Source organism: Sus scrofa, chromosome 3, assembly GCF_054392235.1.
Source record: "Sus scrofa isolate SSC_HxYL_T2T_F1_AM1 chromosome 3, Sscrofa_HxYL_maternal_Yorkshire_Landrace_v2.0, whole genome shotgun sequence".
Lineage (NCBI taxonomy): Eukaryota > Metazoa > Chordata > Mammalia > Artiodactyla > Suidae > Sus > Sus scrofa.
In genome coordinates, this window is record NC_139385.1 from 17511050 (window position 1) to 17528071 (window position 17022).

General features: G+C 49.6%; 1 protein-coding gene across 9 annotated transcripts; it reads right to left on the minus strand.

Annotated features, from left to right (window-relative positions):
* Positions 1–9: 9 nt before the first annotated feature.
* On the minus strand, positions 10–15893 carry PHKG2 (phosphorylase kinase catalytic subunit gamma 2). Of its 9 annotated transcripts, none has more exons than XM_085015439.1 (10): positions 15841–15893; positions 15335–15447; positions 5556–5667; positions 5150–5204; positions 3789–3854; positions 3539–3702; positions 1137–1227; positions 881–1034; positions 683–808; positions 10–573 (listed from the first exon to the last, which is right to left on the minus strand). In XM_085015439.1, exons 4-10 carry the CDS (start codon positions 5167–5169, stop codon positions 280–282), a joined length of 915 nt encoding a protein of 304 aa, XP_084871565.1. In that variant the 5' UTR covers positions 5170–5204; positions 5556–5667; positions 15335–15447; positions 15841–15893; the 3' UTR covers positions 10–279.
* Between the last annotated feature and the right edge of the window lie 1129 nt (positions 15894–17022).

Below are 17022 nucleotides of genomic sequence, written 5' to 3' on the forward strand. Positions count from 1 at the left end.
CGCTGGCTCTCCCTGGCGTATAGCGAGTTTTATTGCATATGTGGCACAGGCAGCACTGTCAAGGCCAGGCGTGGCGCACTGGGTGGCTCTCTTCCACCTCAGCTCTGTTCTCAAAGCCCTGGCCAGCGGGGGTGGGTGTACAGGGCTGGTCCCTATGACAGTATGATCAGTGGTGGGCCTGGCCGGGCACGGGGGCCTGAGGCCAGAGCCCAGAGGGGCTGGAATGATAAAGCTCGTCCTGGAGAGTCCTGCTTCCCGGGATTCCTCAGGGCTGAAGTGCTAGCCCAGCACCAGCATGGCCTCGTCCTCTGGGATAGTCACTGAGTCCCCCTCCTCTTCAGGGGCCATCATGGGGAAAGGCCCAGGGGGCCGGTGCTGGAAGAGGGCTGCCCGGTTCTGCTGCTCACCCTTCTTCACCCAGTGTCCATAGAGCCGGAAGGCACAGCTGTCGATGAGGCGCCGCACCGGTCGCAGCGCGTAGGGGTCCCTCAACAGAGCACTCTTGGTCAGTGGCCGGACACGGTGGGCACTCAAGGCCACCCGCCCAGCGGCCAGCACTGTCCACACTGCCACCTGGGAAGGGTAAGGGGGACATGAGCTCCACTGGCCCCCTCCTCATCCAAGAAAAATCATGGGACAGACGAGCAGGCCCAGACCCAGAGGCTGATACTCTCAGGCTTACCCGGAACCGCTGGCGGGGGGTGAGGTTCCAGGGCTGGCTGCCCTGGCAGCGCTCAAAGAACGGGTGCTGGAGGGCTTGCTCAGCTGTCAGGCGCTCCTCCGGATCCACCTGCAGCAGCTTCGAGATCTAGGGGGGAGCCGGGGGCGTGAGGGCCAGCTCCGGGGCCGCCCTCCCTGCCCGCTCACAGCCCCAGCTCACCAGGTCTTTGACGGTGTCGGAACGGTCGTCCCATTCGGGTGAACTAAACTGGTACTGGCCCTCCATGATCATGCGCAACATCAGGATCTGGCGCCGGTGCCAGAATGGTGGCGAGCCAGCCAGGAGCGTGAACAAGATCACCCCACAGGCCCAGCTGGGAAAGAGATCCGAGTCAGCAGGGAGGGACCAGGGGGTGAGCAACTGCGCCGAAGGAGGGTACACAGAGGAGGAGGGGAGGCGGAGACCAGACACTCACAGGTCGACCTCCCTGCCGTAGCCTGGGTGGGTTTCATCCATGGAGCACTTGAGGATCTCCGGTGCTAGATAGCCTGGAGTCCCGCACAGCTCTGGGGAGAGAGGCCTGAGACTGATGGGATGTCACCAGCCCCCTCATGGATCCTCAACACCGCCAGGGCCACAGGTGTTCCCCTTCCACCCCTGCCTGTCTCCTGCCAAGACTCAGCATGAGACCCTAGCTCTGCTGAATAATTCAAGTACCCGCCAGGGCTCCTGGTGGCCGCCTTGGGAAAACCTGATTTTTAGAGTGACCTCAAGGTCCCATCCCAACTGTATCCTTTGCCTCCTCCAGCCCTCCAGCCAGGCCAACCCACTCCTCACACAACTTACTGCCATGTTTTACATGCAAACACACACGGAAAACAAAACTTCAATCTTTGCTGCATTCCTTTCCACTCAGATCTATTCCTTCTCTTATAATCTCTACTGCAATTAGTGGAACCACCATTCAACCCAGGGGAATGAGTATGAATATGGGATTTTTTTTTTTTTTGTCTTTTTGCCATTTCTTTGGGCCGCTCCCGCGGCATATGAAGGTTCCCAGGCTAGGGGTCGAATCAGAGCTGTAGCCACCCGCCTACGCCAGAGCCACAGCAACGAGGGATCCGAGCCGCGTCTGCGACCTACACCACAGCTCACGGCAACGCCGGATCATTAACCCACTGAGCAAGGGCAGGGACCGAACCCGCAACCTCATGGTTCCTAGTCGGATTCGTTAACCACTGCGCCACGACGGGAACTCCGGATTTTTTTTTTTTTAAATGCTTTTTAGGCCCGCACCTGCAGCAGGCAGAGGTTCCCAGGCTAGGGGTCCAATCAGAGCTACAGCTGCTGGCCTACGCCACAGCCACAGCAACACCAGATCCAAGCCACATCTGTGACCTACACCACAGCTCATGGCAACGCCGGATCCTTAATGCACTGAGTGAGGCCAGGGATTGAACCCGCAACCTCAGGGCTCCTAGTCGGGTTTGTTTCCGCTGCGCCACAACGGGACTCCTGAATATGGGATTTTTTAAGGCATAATGCAGGTAAGCCCTTTGTTTAAAACCTTTCCCTAGCTTCCCATCATGACCTCAGGATCAAGTTTTGACTCCTACAGCACACAGCCTGCCATGACTCCACCTATGCCTATATTTTTAGTTTCTTCTACCACTGCAGGCACCAATTCTTCCATCCTGGCAATTTCCAAACTATGACCCAGTGGGTCCAAACTCTGACCCACTTCCAGATCTTAATAGGCCTGAATTGAAAAATAACTCCTTTGGGAAATTCATTCCTATACTAAGTATTTACTGAACACCTACCATATATGCCAAACACCATATCAGACACAGTGGTGAATTCCATGTGTCCTAACCAAGCTCACTGCCTACAAGAAAGCAAACAAATGATAGAGCAGGATACGTACCGTGAAGAAGAGAGAGAGAAGAGCAAAAAGCAGGAGATCTAACCTGACCTGCAGCTTTAAACGCTGAATTACCCAAGCCCATGGAGAGAGAGCATGGAGTGGGCAGGGGAAAAGATGGGGAGTGTTATGTGGAAGCCCAAAGGGAAACGAGGCACAGCATCTGCACGACGGGTTAAGTTCAGAGACTAAGAGCATGAACTCTGGAGTCCACATTCCAGCTTCGCGACCTTGGGCAAGTCACCTCACCTCATCAAGCCCATTTATAAAACAGACCCACATACTATCTATTTCAAAGACTGTCGAGAGGATCCAGAGAAGTCAACCATGTAAAGACTCAGGGTGGGGCCTCGCTCACACCAAGTGCCCAGTCAATGGCAGCTACTGGCAAGTCCAATGCAGAGCCACCGAAGAAGGGGAGGAAGTAGTGCAGCAAAGGCTCTGAGGAGTCCCACAGCTGAACTTTGTTTCCCACTTGCGCTAGAACTGTGTGTCACAACAAATGCGTTGACATTAAGTGAACCTGAGTAAGAAGTGCTGTCTGGCCGCAGCAGGCTCCTCATAGCACCTACGCAGCAGTGTGGTCCTGTCTCCACCAGGCCCCAAAGGGGCAGCTGAGCCCTGCTCTCCCCCTCGCGCCTTCTTTTTCCTCCTGCAACAAGCCCAGCCCGGGAGCCCCCATCCTCCGTGGGTCCCCACAGCTCAATCAGGTGCTCCTTCCTCCTTGCTTCCCCGGCCTGGCCCCTTGCCTGTTGTGTGCCACCATCTGTTCCCTTGTGTGTCCCCATCCCCCCCGGGTCAGGAAGGCCACTGTGATGTGCACACCAGGCCTTGCAACCAGAGGGCAAGCGCTCGCTGACTTTCCGCCTTTCCTCGGGACTCAGTTCTCAGACGCGGCCCACCAGCCCCAGGCCTGGGTCTCCTGAGCCTCTGAGGGAGGGAGGTCCCCTTACCTCGCAGCTTCTCGCCAGGTTCCAAGTGGCAGGAGAACCCAAAATCTGAAAGTCGGATCTGCATGTTGTCATCTAGGAGAATATTCTCGGGCTTCAGGTCTCGGTGCACAATGTTGTTGGCATGGAGAAAGCTCACTGCCTCCAGCAGAGACCGCATGATGGACCTGGGGGAGGTGCAGTCTCCTCTGCTTCTCCCCTCTCCAGCCCCCGCTCCCTGCTCACCCCTGGGGGCTGCAGGCTCAGCCGTTACCTGGTTTCCTTTTCTGACAGGGCCACCTTCTCTGTGAGATAGTCAAACAGCTCCCCCTTCCGCATCCTAAGGGACAGATAGGATGGTGGGGAGATAGGCACACCTCACAGTGGCAGCTGAGCAAATAAGCCAGTGCTTACAGAATATACCGTGGAAGAGAGATCCCACTGCAGACAAATGGAAGGGTCTCGAGACAGACCACTCCAGGGGGGAACTGGATGGCAGGGGCTGTTTGGCCCAAAGGGTCGGCGGTTGAAATACCAGCATTGTGCCACAAGGGGGGGGCAGTTTTAGCAAGAATAAGGGCCTTGTGATGATCACTTCCAGGAGGTCCTTGTCACCTGAGAATAGCTATACTCAAAAAAGGCCTTGTGAAGTGAATCTACTTAGACCACAGACCAAACTTTCAGTGAGGAGTAGCAAGAATGTTAAATAGGATTTTATTCTGAATTTGGCTTATTTTCTCCTGTCTTTAAAACTTCGTGATAACTGCAACTCTGCCTCAATCCTTGCAATAAAGAACACATCAGGTTCTGCAAAGTTGCATGGGGGTGTGACAGACACTTCCCACCTCCCCTCTGGTTTTCACAAAGAGACATTTCAATATGAAGACTTTGTAAATTTCCCCCAAAGGTCCCCCTCTCTCTTTTTATGGGGGGGGTGTGTGCTCTTTTTAGGGCCACACCTACAGCATATGGAAGTTCCCGGGTTAGGGGTCGAAATGGAGCTGCAGCTGCCAGCCCACACCACAGCCACAGGAACTCCAGAGCTGAGCCACATCTGCAACCTACACCACAGCTCAAGGCAACACTGGATCCTTAACCCACTGGGCAGGGCCAGGGATCGAACCTGCATCCTCATAGACACTAGTAAGGTTCATTTCCATTGAGCCACAACGGTAACCCTCCAAGGAGTTCTTAAATATTTGCTACACAATCCGCTCTCTTTTGAAGTATTTTTGCAACTGGTCTGCATTAGAGCATCGTATAACATTGGACTGGCAGATTCGGACTGATCGGAAAGAGACCTGATGGGCAGAGACAGACTCCAGCGGAGGGTGTTAAACCACAGGAGACTGGTGAACCAGAGCCTGTTTGTACGTGGCCAGCTCAGGGATGAACACCCTCCCCTTCAAACGGAGTTTCACGAAGACCTATTGTATTTAGCTGGTCACCGTGACTCCAGAAGAACCTGCCTCCATCAGGACGCCTGCAGAGCAGGGCCAGGGCCATGGCAGGCGGGCCTGAGCTGGAGCGGAGGAAGGTGTGAGCCGGGTGGTCCTGGGCCCACTGCGTCATGAGGCTGGGGCTGTGCATGGAGGGGAGGAGGAGGCTTCTCCACGGGGGCCGGGAGATACTCACAGGTCAAACACCAGGAACATGAAGCTAGAAGACTCGTAGGAATCGATGAGAGTGACTGGGGAAAGAGGCAGAGAGGCAGAGAGACAGAGATGGGAAAAGGAGCAAGGGCACTTTAAAGGGCCTTTTCCACCCTGAGGCAGCAGCGGGCTGTTACTGGGAAGGAAGGAGAACCGGAGGAGGCAGCGGGGACCCAAAGGCCGGCCGCGCTCTGACGTCTGGCGGAGCCGGGAGGAAGGGAGCAGAAGCGAGGCGTGGAGGCGGCGCTGGGGGAAAGGGGCTGGGGAGGCGCAGGGCCCGCAGGAGGTGGCTGTGGGCTGGCAGGAGCAGGGAATGCGGCCTCACTGATGTGGGGGTGGCCGGCGACCTGGCGAAGGATGTGCGTCTCTCGCCGCGTGGCTTCTCGCACCTCCTCCAGCTGCTCGGGACTCAGGCGCTCGGCTGTCACCTCCATGATCTTCACCGCAAACTCACAGCCAGTAGCTCGATGCACGCAACGGCGGACCACAGAGCTCACTCCTCTGCCAAAGTCAGACAAGGCGAGGCTCAGGGCCTCCCACTCGCTCGGCTGTCTCCACTCGGGCCTCGCGCCCACGGCGCCAGACTCTGCAGACCCAGCCAGACCGCAAGGCCACCTCCTCAGGCGCTCACCCTGGCCTGCGGGAGCTCCTGGGAGCCTCAGCCAGCCACGTGGGCACCCGGCAAGGGGCAGCTCACAGGGCAGGCGGGCAGGCCGGGGTCGGGGGTTCACATCCAGTCTCTGCCACCCTCTCTGTGGCTAAGCGTAGGCACTGAGCCCAAGAACCTGCCCCTGGCCCTGGAACCCCACAAGGCGAAAGCAGGAAGAAATGACCCACTTCCATGGTTACCCCCAATAAAACCTTGCATGCAGGAAGCACCAAATAAATCCTGGGCCACCGACCGGAAGACCCAAGTCGGGAAGGAGGAGATCTTGGGCCAAGCCCCAAATCTGTCACTAATTAACCTCTAAGTGACCCGCTGACATAAGGTCTCTGGGCTTCCACTTCACCAGCTCTGAAATGTGGCCATCATCATCTTGAAGGGATGCTGAAAGGCATAAATGAGGTGGAGCCAGGAAAGCCCACTGGTGTCATAAAGACAAGGTCCTAGGCAGGGACTTCCTTGCTTGGGCTCCATTGCCGACTCCATACGATACTGTAAGTACCTCAGGCTAAGATGCAAATCTCGGAGTTCCTATTGCGGCGCAGCGGAAATGAATCTGACCAGGAACCATGAGGTTGAGGGTTGGATCCCTGGCCTTGCTCAGTGGGTTAAGGATCCGGCATTGCCGTGAGCTGTGGTGTAGGTCGCAGACGTGGCTCGGATCCTGTGTTGCTGTGGCTGTGATGTAGGCTGGTGGCTATAGCTTCGATTCAACCCCTAGCCTGGGAACCTCCATATGTGGCGAGTGCGGCCCCAAAAAAGCAAAAAATAAATAAATAAGATGCAAATCTCTCCAGGATTTGACCTCACATCACATTTCACGTGCTGGTTCCCTGGCCCCACGTCACCTTACTGCTGCTGTGCTCCTGTGCCTCCTTGCCTTTGTGTAACTCCTTTTGCTCACAACGCCTGTCACCCACATCTCTGGTTCAATGAGTGGATGTGAACTATTGACCCTCTAGCCAAATGCAGCCCAAGAATATGTGCACTGTTCTTAACAAATCTGAATTCACATTATCTTAGGTGAATCAAGCACCCTCCAGCTGCCACAAAGCTCACCACTTCCTATTGTTTTACTCTTGGCCACGTCACAGTTTTAATTTCCTGCCCAACCACCAAGGGCACCTGAGTTTGAGGTCCCTAGTCTCATTATTACTCATCTTTTAATGCAGCTCTCAGAATTTGTGGAAAGCTGGAAACCTCTGCCACATGTATCCAATGTTTTTTATCATTTCAGGGGGCTCAAAGATACTCTGAAGTCAGCCAGCTAAGAATCTCTGCTTTAAGAGCCAAAGTGAATGCTACTTCTAGCAATTCTTTGTTTATTCTCCAAGAGGAAGGGGCCACTCCTTTCTCAGATGTCCCATCCGTAGCATTTTACCTGTAAGAGCATTCCTTGTTTTTCTTTTTGCTTTTTAGGGCCACACCCGGTTCCCAGGCTGGGGGTCAAATCAATCAGAGCTACAGTGGCCAGCCTACCCCACAGCCACAGCCGCGCCAGATCCAAGCCGTATCTACAGCCTACACCACAGCTCATGGCAACGCCATATCCTTAGTTGAGCAAAACCAGGGACTGAACCCACAACCTCATGGTTCCTAGTCAGATTCGTTTCCACTGCACCACGACGGGAACTCCAGAGAGCATTCCTTCTTAATTAAGCCTTCCTACTATGTAATATGACCAAACTTTTTTTTTTTTTTTGTCTTTTTAGGGCTGCACACACAGCATATGGAAGTTCCAGGTTAGGGCTCAAGTCGGAGCTGCAGCCACTGGCCTATGCCACAGCCACAGCAATGCGGGATCCGAGTCGTGTCTGTGACCTACACCCACAGCTCCCGGCAACAACAGGAACTTCCTGTAACATGACTATCTACCAGGGTCTTTGGACTCCAATTCTCCCTGTTGATACACCCCACTACCTTGTTCTCTGCCCACCCCTTAAATGTTAAGACTTCCCCAGGACCCCATCCTTGGCTCTGTTCTCAGGCTATACACATTCTCCCTCTTATCCGCCTCCCTGACGTCAGCATTCATGTCTGCCCTAAGCATCAGGCCAACACGTCGGACTGAATGAATGGCTACGACGAGGGCCCTAGAGACATCTCACTTTTACAGTGTCCGCTGAACCCTTCCCCTTCCCCTGAAACTAGCTCCTCAATTGCTGATCTCAATTAACAGCAATGCCATTCATTCAGACTCCCAAACTAGAAACCCAGGTACCATTCTTGGCTTGTCCCTCTTCCTCACAATCTACCACATCCAACCCGTCCAGTCCGTCCTGTGTTTTGCTCAGGTCTGTTTCCTAGCACTCCACCCCCACAGCCACGACAACCTCCTAACTGATCTTCCTGCTGCTAATCTCAACCACTGCAGCCCATCTGTCACATGGCTTTGACAATCAGTTTCTTCTTCTTTTTGCTGTGCTCATGGCATGTGAAGGTTCCCTGGCCAGGGATCAAACCCACCCTACAGCAGCCACCTGAGCCTCTGCAGTGACAATGCCAGATCCTAAACCCACGGAGCCACAAGGGAACTCTAGAGAAGTAGCTTCTTAAAACAGTCCCCATCAGGTCTTTTGGTGCTTAAAAACGTCCTAGTTAAAATTTTCCACATACAGGAGCTCCCATTGTGGCTCAGTGGTTAACAAACCCAAATAGCATCCATGAGGACGCAGGTTTGATCCCTGGCCTCGCTCAGTGGGTTAAGGATCCGGCATATCCATGAGCTGTGGTATAGGTCGCAGACACGGCTCAGATGCCATGTTGCTGTGGCTCTGATGTAAGCCAGAGGGATCCCTAGCCTGGGAACCTCCATATGCCGCAGGTGTGGCTCTAAAAAGCACCAATTTTTTTTTCCATACAGATGGCCAAAAAACACATGAAAACATGTTCAATATCACTCATTATTAGAGAAATGCAAATCAAAACCACTATGAGGTACCACCTTACACCCACCAGAATGGCTGTCATCAAGAAGTCTACAAACAATAAATAGCCAAAACATGGAAACGACCTAAATGCCCATCCACAGAGGAGTGGATCAAGAAGCTGTGGTACATACCCACAATGGAATATTACTCAGCCGTTAAAAGGAAAGAAATAACGGCATTTGCAGCAACATGGATGGACCTAAATTATCATGCTAAGTGAAGTTAGTCAGACAGGGAGACACCAACATCAAATGCTATCACTTACATGTGGAATCTAATAAAAGGACACAATGAACCTCTTTGCAGAACAGATACTGACTCACAGACTTCGAAAAACTTATGGTTTCCACAGGAGACAGGTCTGGGGGGGGGAATGCGCTGGGGTTGGGGATGGAAATGGTATAAAATTGGGTTGTGATGATCGTTGTACAACTACAAGTGTAATACAATTCACTGAGTTAAAAAATTTTTTCCTACAGAAATACAAAGGATCATAAGAGACTACTATATGCAACTATATGCCAATAAAATGGAAAACCTAGAAGAAATGGACAAAGTCTTAGAAAAGTACAATCTTCCAAGACTAAACCAAAATGAAATAGAAAAGATGAATGGACCAATCACAAGAACTGAAATTGAAACTGTGATTAAAAAACTTCCAACAAACAAACATCCAGGACCAGATGGCTTCACAGGCGAATTCTATCAAACATTTAGAGAAGAGCTAACACCTCTCCTTCTGAAACTATTTCAAAAAATTGCAGAGGAAGGGATACTCCCAAACTCATTCTATGAGGACACCATCACCCTCATACCAAAACCAGACAAAGATACCACAAAACAAGAAAACTACAGGCCAATTTCACTGATGAACATCGATGCAAAAATCCTCAACAAAATACTAGCAAACCGCACCCAACAATACATTAAAAGGATTATACGTCATGATCAAGTGGGATTTATCCCAGGGATCCAAGGGTTCTTTGATATCTGCAAATCCATCAGTGTGATACACCACATTAACAAACTGAAGAATAAAAACCATATGATCCTCTCAATAGAAGCGGAAAGTCTTTGACAAAATCCAACACCCATTTCTGATAAAAACCCTTCAGAAAGTGGGCATAGCGGGAACCTACCTCAACATAATAAAGCCCATATATGACAAAGCCACAGCAAACATTCTCAATGGTAAAAAGCTGAAAGAATTCCTGCTGAGATCAGGAACAAGACAAGGATGTCCGCTCTCACCACTACTCTTCAACATAGGTTTGGAAGTCCTAGCCATGGCAATCAGAGAAGTAAAGGAAATAAAAGGAATCCAAATTGAAAAGGAAGCAGTAAAACTATCACTATTTGCAGATGACATGATACTATACCGAGAGAATCCTAAAGACTCTACCAGAAAACTGTTAGAGCTCATCCACGAATTTGGCAAAGTCGCAGGATACAAAATTAATACACAGAAATTGACGGCATTTCTATACACTAACAATGAAAGAGCAGAAAGAGAAATTAGGGAAGCAATCCCATTTACCACCGCATCCAAAAAAATAAAATACCTAGGAGTAAACCTACCTAAAGAGACGAAAGACTTGTACTCTGAAAACTATGAGACACTGATGAAAGAAATCAAAGAGGACACAAATAGATGGAAAAATATACCATGCTCGTGGATTGGAAGAGTTAATATTATCAAAATGACTATACTACCTAAGGCAATCTACAGATTCAATGTAATCCCTATCAAATTACCAAGGACATTTTTCACAGAACTTGAACAAAATATTTTAAAGTTTGTTTGGAAGCACAAAAGACCCAGAATAGCCAAAGACATCCTGAAAAAGAAAAATGGAGCTGGAAGAATCAGGCTCCTGGACTTCAGACTATACTACAAAGCAACAATCATTAAAACGTATGGTACTGGCACAAAGACAGAAATGCAGATCAGTGGAACAGGATAGAAAGCCTAGAATTCAACCCATGCACCTACAGCCAACTAATCTATGACAAAGGAGGCAAGGATATACAATGGAGAAAGGACAGCTTGTTCAATAAGTGGTGCTGGGAAAACTGGACAGCCACATGGAAAAGAATGAAATTAGAACACTCCCTGACACCATACACAAAAATAAACTCCAAATGGATTAAAGACCTAGATATAAGACCAGACACTATAAAACTCTTAGAGGAAAACACAGGCCAAACACACTCTGACATAAAAGACAGCAACATCTTCTCAGATCCACCTCTTAGAGCACTGACAATAAAAACAAAAATAAACAAATGGGACCTAATCAAACTTAAAAGTTTCTGCACAGCAAAGGAAACCCTAAACAAAACAAAAAGACAACCCACAGAATGGGAGAAAATCTTTGCAAGTGAATCAACTGACAAGGGATCAATCTCTAAAACTTATAAACACCTTCTGCAGCTCCATACCAAAAAAACAAACAACCCCATCCAAAAATGGGCAGAAGATCTAAACAGACAGTTCTCCAGAGAACACATACAGATGGCCAAAAAACACATGCAAAGATGTTCAACATCACTCATTATTAGAGAAATGCAAATCAAAACCACGATAAGGTACCACCTTACACCAGCCAGAACGGCCATCATCCAAAAGTCTACAAACAATAAGTGCTGGAGAGGGTGTGGAGAAAAAGGAACCCTAGTACACTGTTGGTGGGATTGTAAATTGGTGCAACCACGGTGGAAAGCAGTATGGAGATTCCTCAGAAAACTAAACATAGAACTACCATTTGATCCAGCAATCCCATTCCTGGGCATCTATCCAGAGAAAACCACGATTCACAAAGACACATGTACTCCAATGTTCACTACAGCACCATTACAATAGCCAAGACATGGAAACAACCTAAATGTCCATCGACAGAGGAGTGGATCAAGAAGCTGTGGTACATATACACAATGGAGTATTACTCAGCCATTAAAAGGAACAAAATTTTGGCATTTTTAGCAACATGGATGGACCTAGCAATTATCACGCCAAGTGAAGTCAGCCATACAATGAGACACCAACATCAAATGCTTTCACTGACATGTGGAATCTGAAAAAAGGACAGACGGAACTTCTTTGCAGAACAGATGCTGACGCACAGACTTATGGTCTCCAGAGGAGACAGTTTGGGGGTGGGGGGATGTGCTTGGGCTGTGGGATGGAAATCCTGTGAAATTGGATTGTTATGATCATTATACAACTACAGATGTGATAAATTCATTCGAGTAATGGAAAAAAAAAAACAAAAAAGCCTTATGGAGCTTCCGTGTCCCTAAGTACCAGCTTTCAAAAAAAAAAAAAAAAAATTTTTTTTCCAGTAAGTTCTAAGTGTTCTCTCATTTCTCAGAGGTACCCCTAGAGCAACTGTTCTCTTTTTAAATGATACCTAATACTGTCAACCTTATAGTGACCTGTGGAATGCACTCAGAATTTCTTGGGGTTTTTTTCCCATACTGCCTCCCTTTAAATACCAACTATGTGCAAATAACTCCTGCTGTACCATCTCAAGCCTTGCCCTACCTCCACAACTCCTGATTCCAATAGCCTTTTTTGAAATCTCCATGTGATATATAGGAGTCTGAACATGGAGCTCCCACTGTGATGCAGTGGGTTACTGATCCAGCTTCTGTCTGCAGTGTTGCCAATTTGATCCCCCACCCAGCACAGTGGGTTAAGGATCTGGCATTGCCACAGCTGTGGCATAGGTCACAAATGCTCAGATTCAATCCCCAGCCTGAGAACATCCATATACCAAGGGTGGAACTGGAGCTGCAGCTGTGGCCTACACCACAGCCACAGCAACACCAGATTCGGGCCTCATCTGCAATTTACACTGCAACTTTCAGTAACGCCAGATTCTTAATCCATTGAGCCAAGCCAGTGATCAAACCCGTATCCTCACGGAGACAAAGTCATGTCCTTAACTGGGGAGCCACAACAGAAACTCCTGGGCAAATCCTTTTCTTTTTCTTTTGGCTGCCCTGCAGCATATGAAGTTGCTCTGCTTGCGTAACACCTGATCCTCTACCCCAATGGGGGACTGAACCTGCATTCTGCTTCTGCAAAGAAACCGCCGATCCCATTGCGCCACAGCAGGAACACCCTGAACGAGTCTTATTGGTCACACTCCCATCAGGTTTCCTGGCCTCTGCAGCATGCGTCACAGCAGACCATGCCAACCTTCCAGAAGCACATCAGTCTTGTGTCTTTCTTTCTAACTCACAGATGGTGTCTCCCACTTCTCTAATCCCTTAACGGTGACATACCCCAGGGTCTGAGCCTGGGCCTCTCTCACTTTCCTACATTTCTCTTGCCAAATCCAACGATGCCTCCCAAATTTACAGCTCTAGCCCAGCTCTCTCTTTTGTGTTCCAGACTCAAAAGGCCTCCTTGACAATTCCGACCGGATTTAACCTTTTCAAAACGGAACTCTTCCCGCCCCTGCCTTCGGCAGGTCAAAATGGAACTCTTGATTTGCTCACCCCTCCCCAATCTTCTTCATTTCTTCAGCCACACAAATCCAAACCTTGGACGTGATACTTGTTTCCTTCCATTTCCCTCTTGGTCCATATCCAAGCCCTCAGGAAACTATATCCCTTCAAACCATCACCTGCATCTATCCACTTCTCTCCAGCTTTACCCCTGCCACTCTGGTCTAAACCATCACCATCGCTAACTTCAAAGAATCGGTATCTTTCTAGTCAGGTGGTCTCTATGCTTCCATTCTTGCCTCTCTCCTAACCACTTTCCACATAAGAGCCAGAAGGATTTTTTTTTTTTTTTTTTATCTTTTTAGGGCTGCACCCATGGCATATGGAGGTTCCCAGGTTAGGGGTCTAATACAGCTGCCAGCCTACTCCACAGCCACAGAAACGTGGGATCTGAGCTATGTCTGCAACCTATGCCACAGCTCACAGCAACACTGGATCCGTAACCCACTGAGCAAGGCCAGGGATTGAACCCACAACCTCATGGTTCCTAGTCAGATTCGTTTTCGCTGCACAACGACAGGAACTCCAGTTTTTTTATTTTTTTAACAAAGGATTTTGGGGGGGCCTCATCCGCAACATGTGGAAGTTTCTGGGCTAGGGATTGAACCCATACCACCAGAGACAACGCAGGATCCTTAACTGGCTGTGCCACAGCAGGAACTCCCAGAATGATCTTTTAAAATGTAACCACACACCTGTATTGAGCACTTACCATGTTCCAACAGTATCATATTAACCCTTTCCATCCTCACAGCAACCTACAAGGCAGGATCTATTTTTATCCCCCATTTACAGTGGAGAAACTGAGGCACAGAAAGGATGTTACTAGGTCCCAAATCACAGAAATGTAAGTCAGATCATGCTAGTACCCTGCTTGAAGATACCAGTGTCACTAGAATAAAATTTAAATTCTTTTTTTTTTTTTATTTTTAATTGGTCTTTTTTTTAGGGCCACATCCACAGTGCATGGAGGCTCCTAGGCTAGGGGTCGAATCAGAGCTCTAACCACCAGCCTACATCACAGTCACAGCAATGCCAGAGCTGAGCCGCGTCTGCGACCTACACCACAGCTCATGGCAATTCCGGATCCTTAACCCACTGAGCGAGGCCAGGGATCGAACCATCGTCCTCATGGATACTAGTCAGATTTGTTTCTGCTGAGCCAGGATGGGAACTCCAAAATTTAAATTTTTTATCTTGGCCCAAGGCTCTACACAATCCAACCTCTATTTACCTCTCCAACTTAATTTCCTCCCCCTTTTTCCACTCACACCATATTCTAGCCACTATGATCTTCTATCTGTGTTGTGAATAGGCCCTTTTCTTGCCATTCCCTCTGTCTGGAATATATCCTGCCTCAGTTCATGATTTGTTCATTCTCATGCTCTAAGTCTCAGCTCCATTAATTACTCTTGTTCCATCACCCTCTTCATTTTCTCCCTAGCACTGACACTGAACTTTAACTTGTTTTCCTGTTTACTGTCTTTCTCTACCGCTAGAATAGAAACTCCAGGAGAACAGAAACCTTGTAAGATAGATCTTACATCTCCAGTGCCTAGCACAGTGCACCCAGCACATTGTATGTGCCTAGAAAACCCTCATGTATAAATGTATCTGCCACTGCCTCTACAAGTGGGGCTTTCCTTCTATTTGTTGTGTGCTGAACTCCTGTTCATCCTTCAAGACCCAAATATCACCCCTTCTGGGAAGCTGTGGTTTTCTGAGACCCCGCAGCACTTTCTACATAGCCTGATACTTTTTCATATATCTTTTAGTCACTTCACTTGGAGTACCTCCAGAGCATAAACATCTGTTCCATGCTCCCTGTGTTCACCTTTGTGCCTGGCACAGGAGGTGCCTGAATTGTTCGTCGAATACATAAATGAATGAATTTGTGGAAAAATGGGGATTAACCCAGAACAAATGAGTCTAGTCACTAAACGTTCCTCTGCTCCCCACTAACCCTTCCCATTTAGAACTCTCAGCCCTCAGAGGGAACTGTGTATCCTGGCTAGGACCTGACCTCTCAAGACCTCCATTTCACTGGGCGCGGCCTCACCTGCCAATGACGTCCTTAGGGTCGTACTTCTGGTAAAACTCCTTGGCCGCAGCCCAGTCGGGCAGCTCATCCTCTGGTCCCACGTCCAGCGTCATTCTGAAGGAGGGGGGCGCCTGTGTGGAGGAAACGGAGGGCAGTGAGGCCCACAGGCTCTGAGAGGACGCACATCGCGGCTCACGGGGGCGCAGCCCTTGCGGCTGGGGAGCCAGGATCCTGAGGGATGGGGGACGGGGTGGGGGAAGGATCGGGACTGGGGAGACCCCACGAAAGGGCCTTTAGGGGTCGGGACAGGGTGGCAAGGCAAGGAGGGGGCAGGGGGGGAAGGGAAAAGGTGCGGTGGAAGGGGGGAAGGGGCACTCGGGCCGGTGGCTGTTGCTGCGCAGGCGCACTTGGGCAGGCGCCGGGACGGGGCGCGGGGTCTCGCGGGGACATACCCGCCGGGCGGGGAGAAGAGCAAGAGTAGAGTCAAAGCAGCTCAGTCGCGGGGTTCTGCTCTAGTCCCTTACCCGAGACGGTACCGGCAAAAACCTCAGGCCCCGCCCCCATCCTGTCCACCAATGGCCAGCGCCACCTGAAAACTGAAGTTCAAAGACCCCTCCGATTGAAAGCTGATAGTCCAATAAGAAGCCGAGAATCTCTGGGCTGGCGCGGGAGTGGAAGCTTGGAGTTACCAATGGTTGCGACGCTAGGGCGGGGCTTCAGATACGACCCATCAGCATACGGCATCCGCGAGGTCAGCAGGGGAGGAGCTTGTTGACCTGCGGAGCTGGGGCCTTGGAGCGGGACCCGGAAGTTAGGTTTACCGGGAAGTGTAACCTCCGCGTACCCGGGACGCGGGGCTTAATGCGCCTCTGACTCTCGTTTTTGGGCATGGCACTTTCAGTCTCCCAGAATCTCTATGTGAATTCGACTTTTAAAAACATTAGCAGCTGATCCAAAGCTCTTACCTTGAGAGGCAGCCTCCAGCCTTTAAAACGCTCGGGGCTCGCAGCTTGCAGCTCAACTTGGCCACTTTGGTTCGAACTTGAATGAGCTGTGGCCAGTCAGCCACTAGAGACTCTCTCGTCTTGTGGCTGCTCCAAACCTTGGATACCTCCAAAGCCATAGTGCCCACACCTGGGGTTATACATCTTCCCAGTCTTCCGCCACCCGCTCCCAAAAGCCTTGGATGGTGTCACACTCTGCTCTAAGCCTACCAAGTTGTGAGATTCTTGCAGGAGCGACTGACTTCATAGATATTAGTGCATAGCTCAACCCTGACATTCATTTACTCATTCAACAAATATTTGTTGAGCGTCTCAGCGTTAGATTAACAGCAATGAAAGAAAGAAAGAAAGAAAGAAAAAAAAAAAGTCCTTACCCTTGTGGAAGTTATGTTCCTGAGAAAGAGGCAGAGAATGAATTCTTTTAACCTAACAACTATCTTAGAAATGTCACTTTGGGATCACAAACGTGGAAGAAGTTAAAAAATGAATACAAGTAACTTTTTAAGAGTATTTTGACCTTACACCATATTTGGTAGACCGGCTTGGTAGTATAATGGAATAATTATTTTGAAACTGAACAAATGAATAAACATATTGATGTATTTGGCAGTCAGGGTTCTTACTGTAGGAATATAGAATTTGGAATGGGGAACAGAAAGGACCTTATGACTGATTGAAATTGGAGGCATAATTTTAGGAATA

Bases quoted from the DNA above. Each gene is read 5' to 3' on its own strand.
- PHKG2 (XM_005652997.4), bottom strand. From the start codon at position 15,429: ATGACGCTGGACGTGGGACCAGAGGATGAGCTGCCCGACTGGGCTGCG. The intron at 1,035-1,136 runs GTGAGTGTCTGG...TCTCTTTCCCAG, and splicing joins TACGGCAGGGAGGTCGACCT to CTGGGCCTGTGGGGTGATCT. The intron at 809-880 runs GTGAGCTGGGGC...GCTCCCCCCTAG, and splicing joins CCGACACCGTCAAAGACCTG to ATCTCGAAGCTGCTGCAGGT.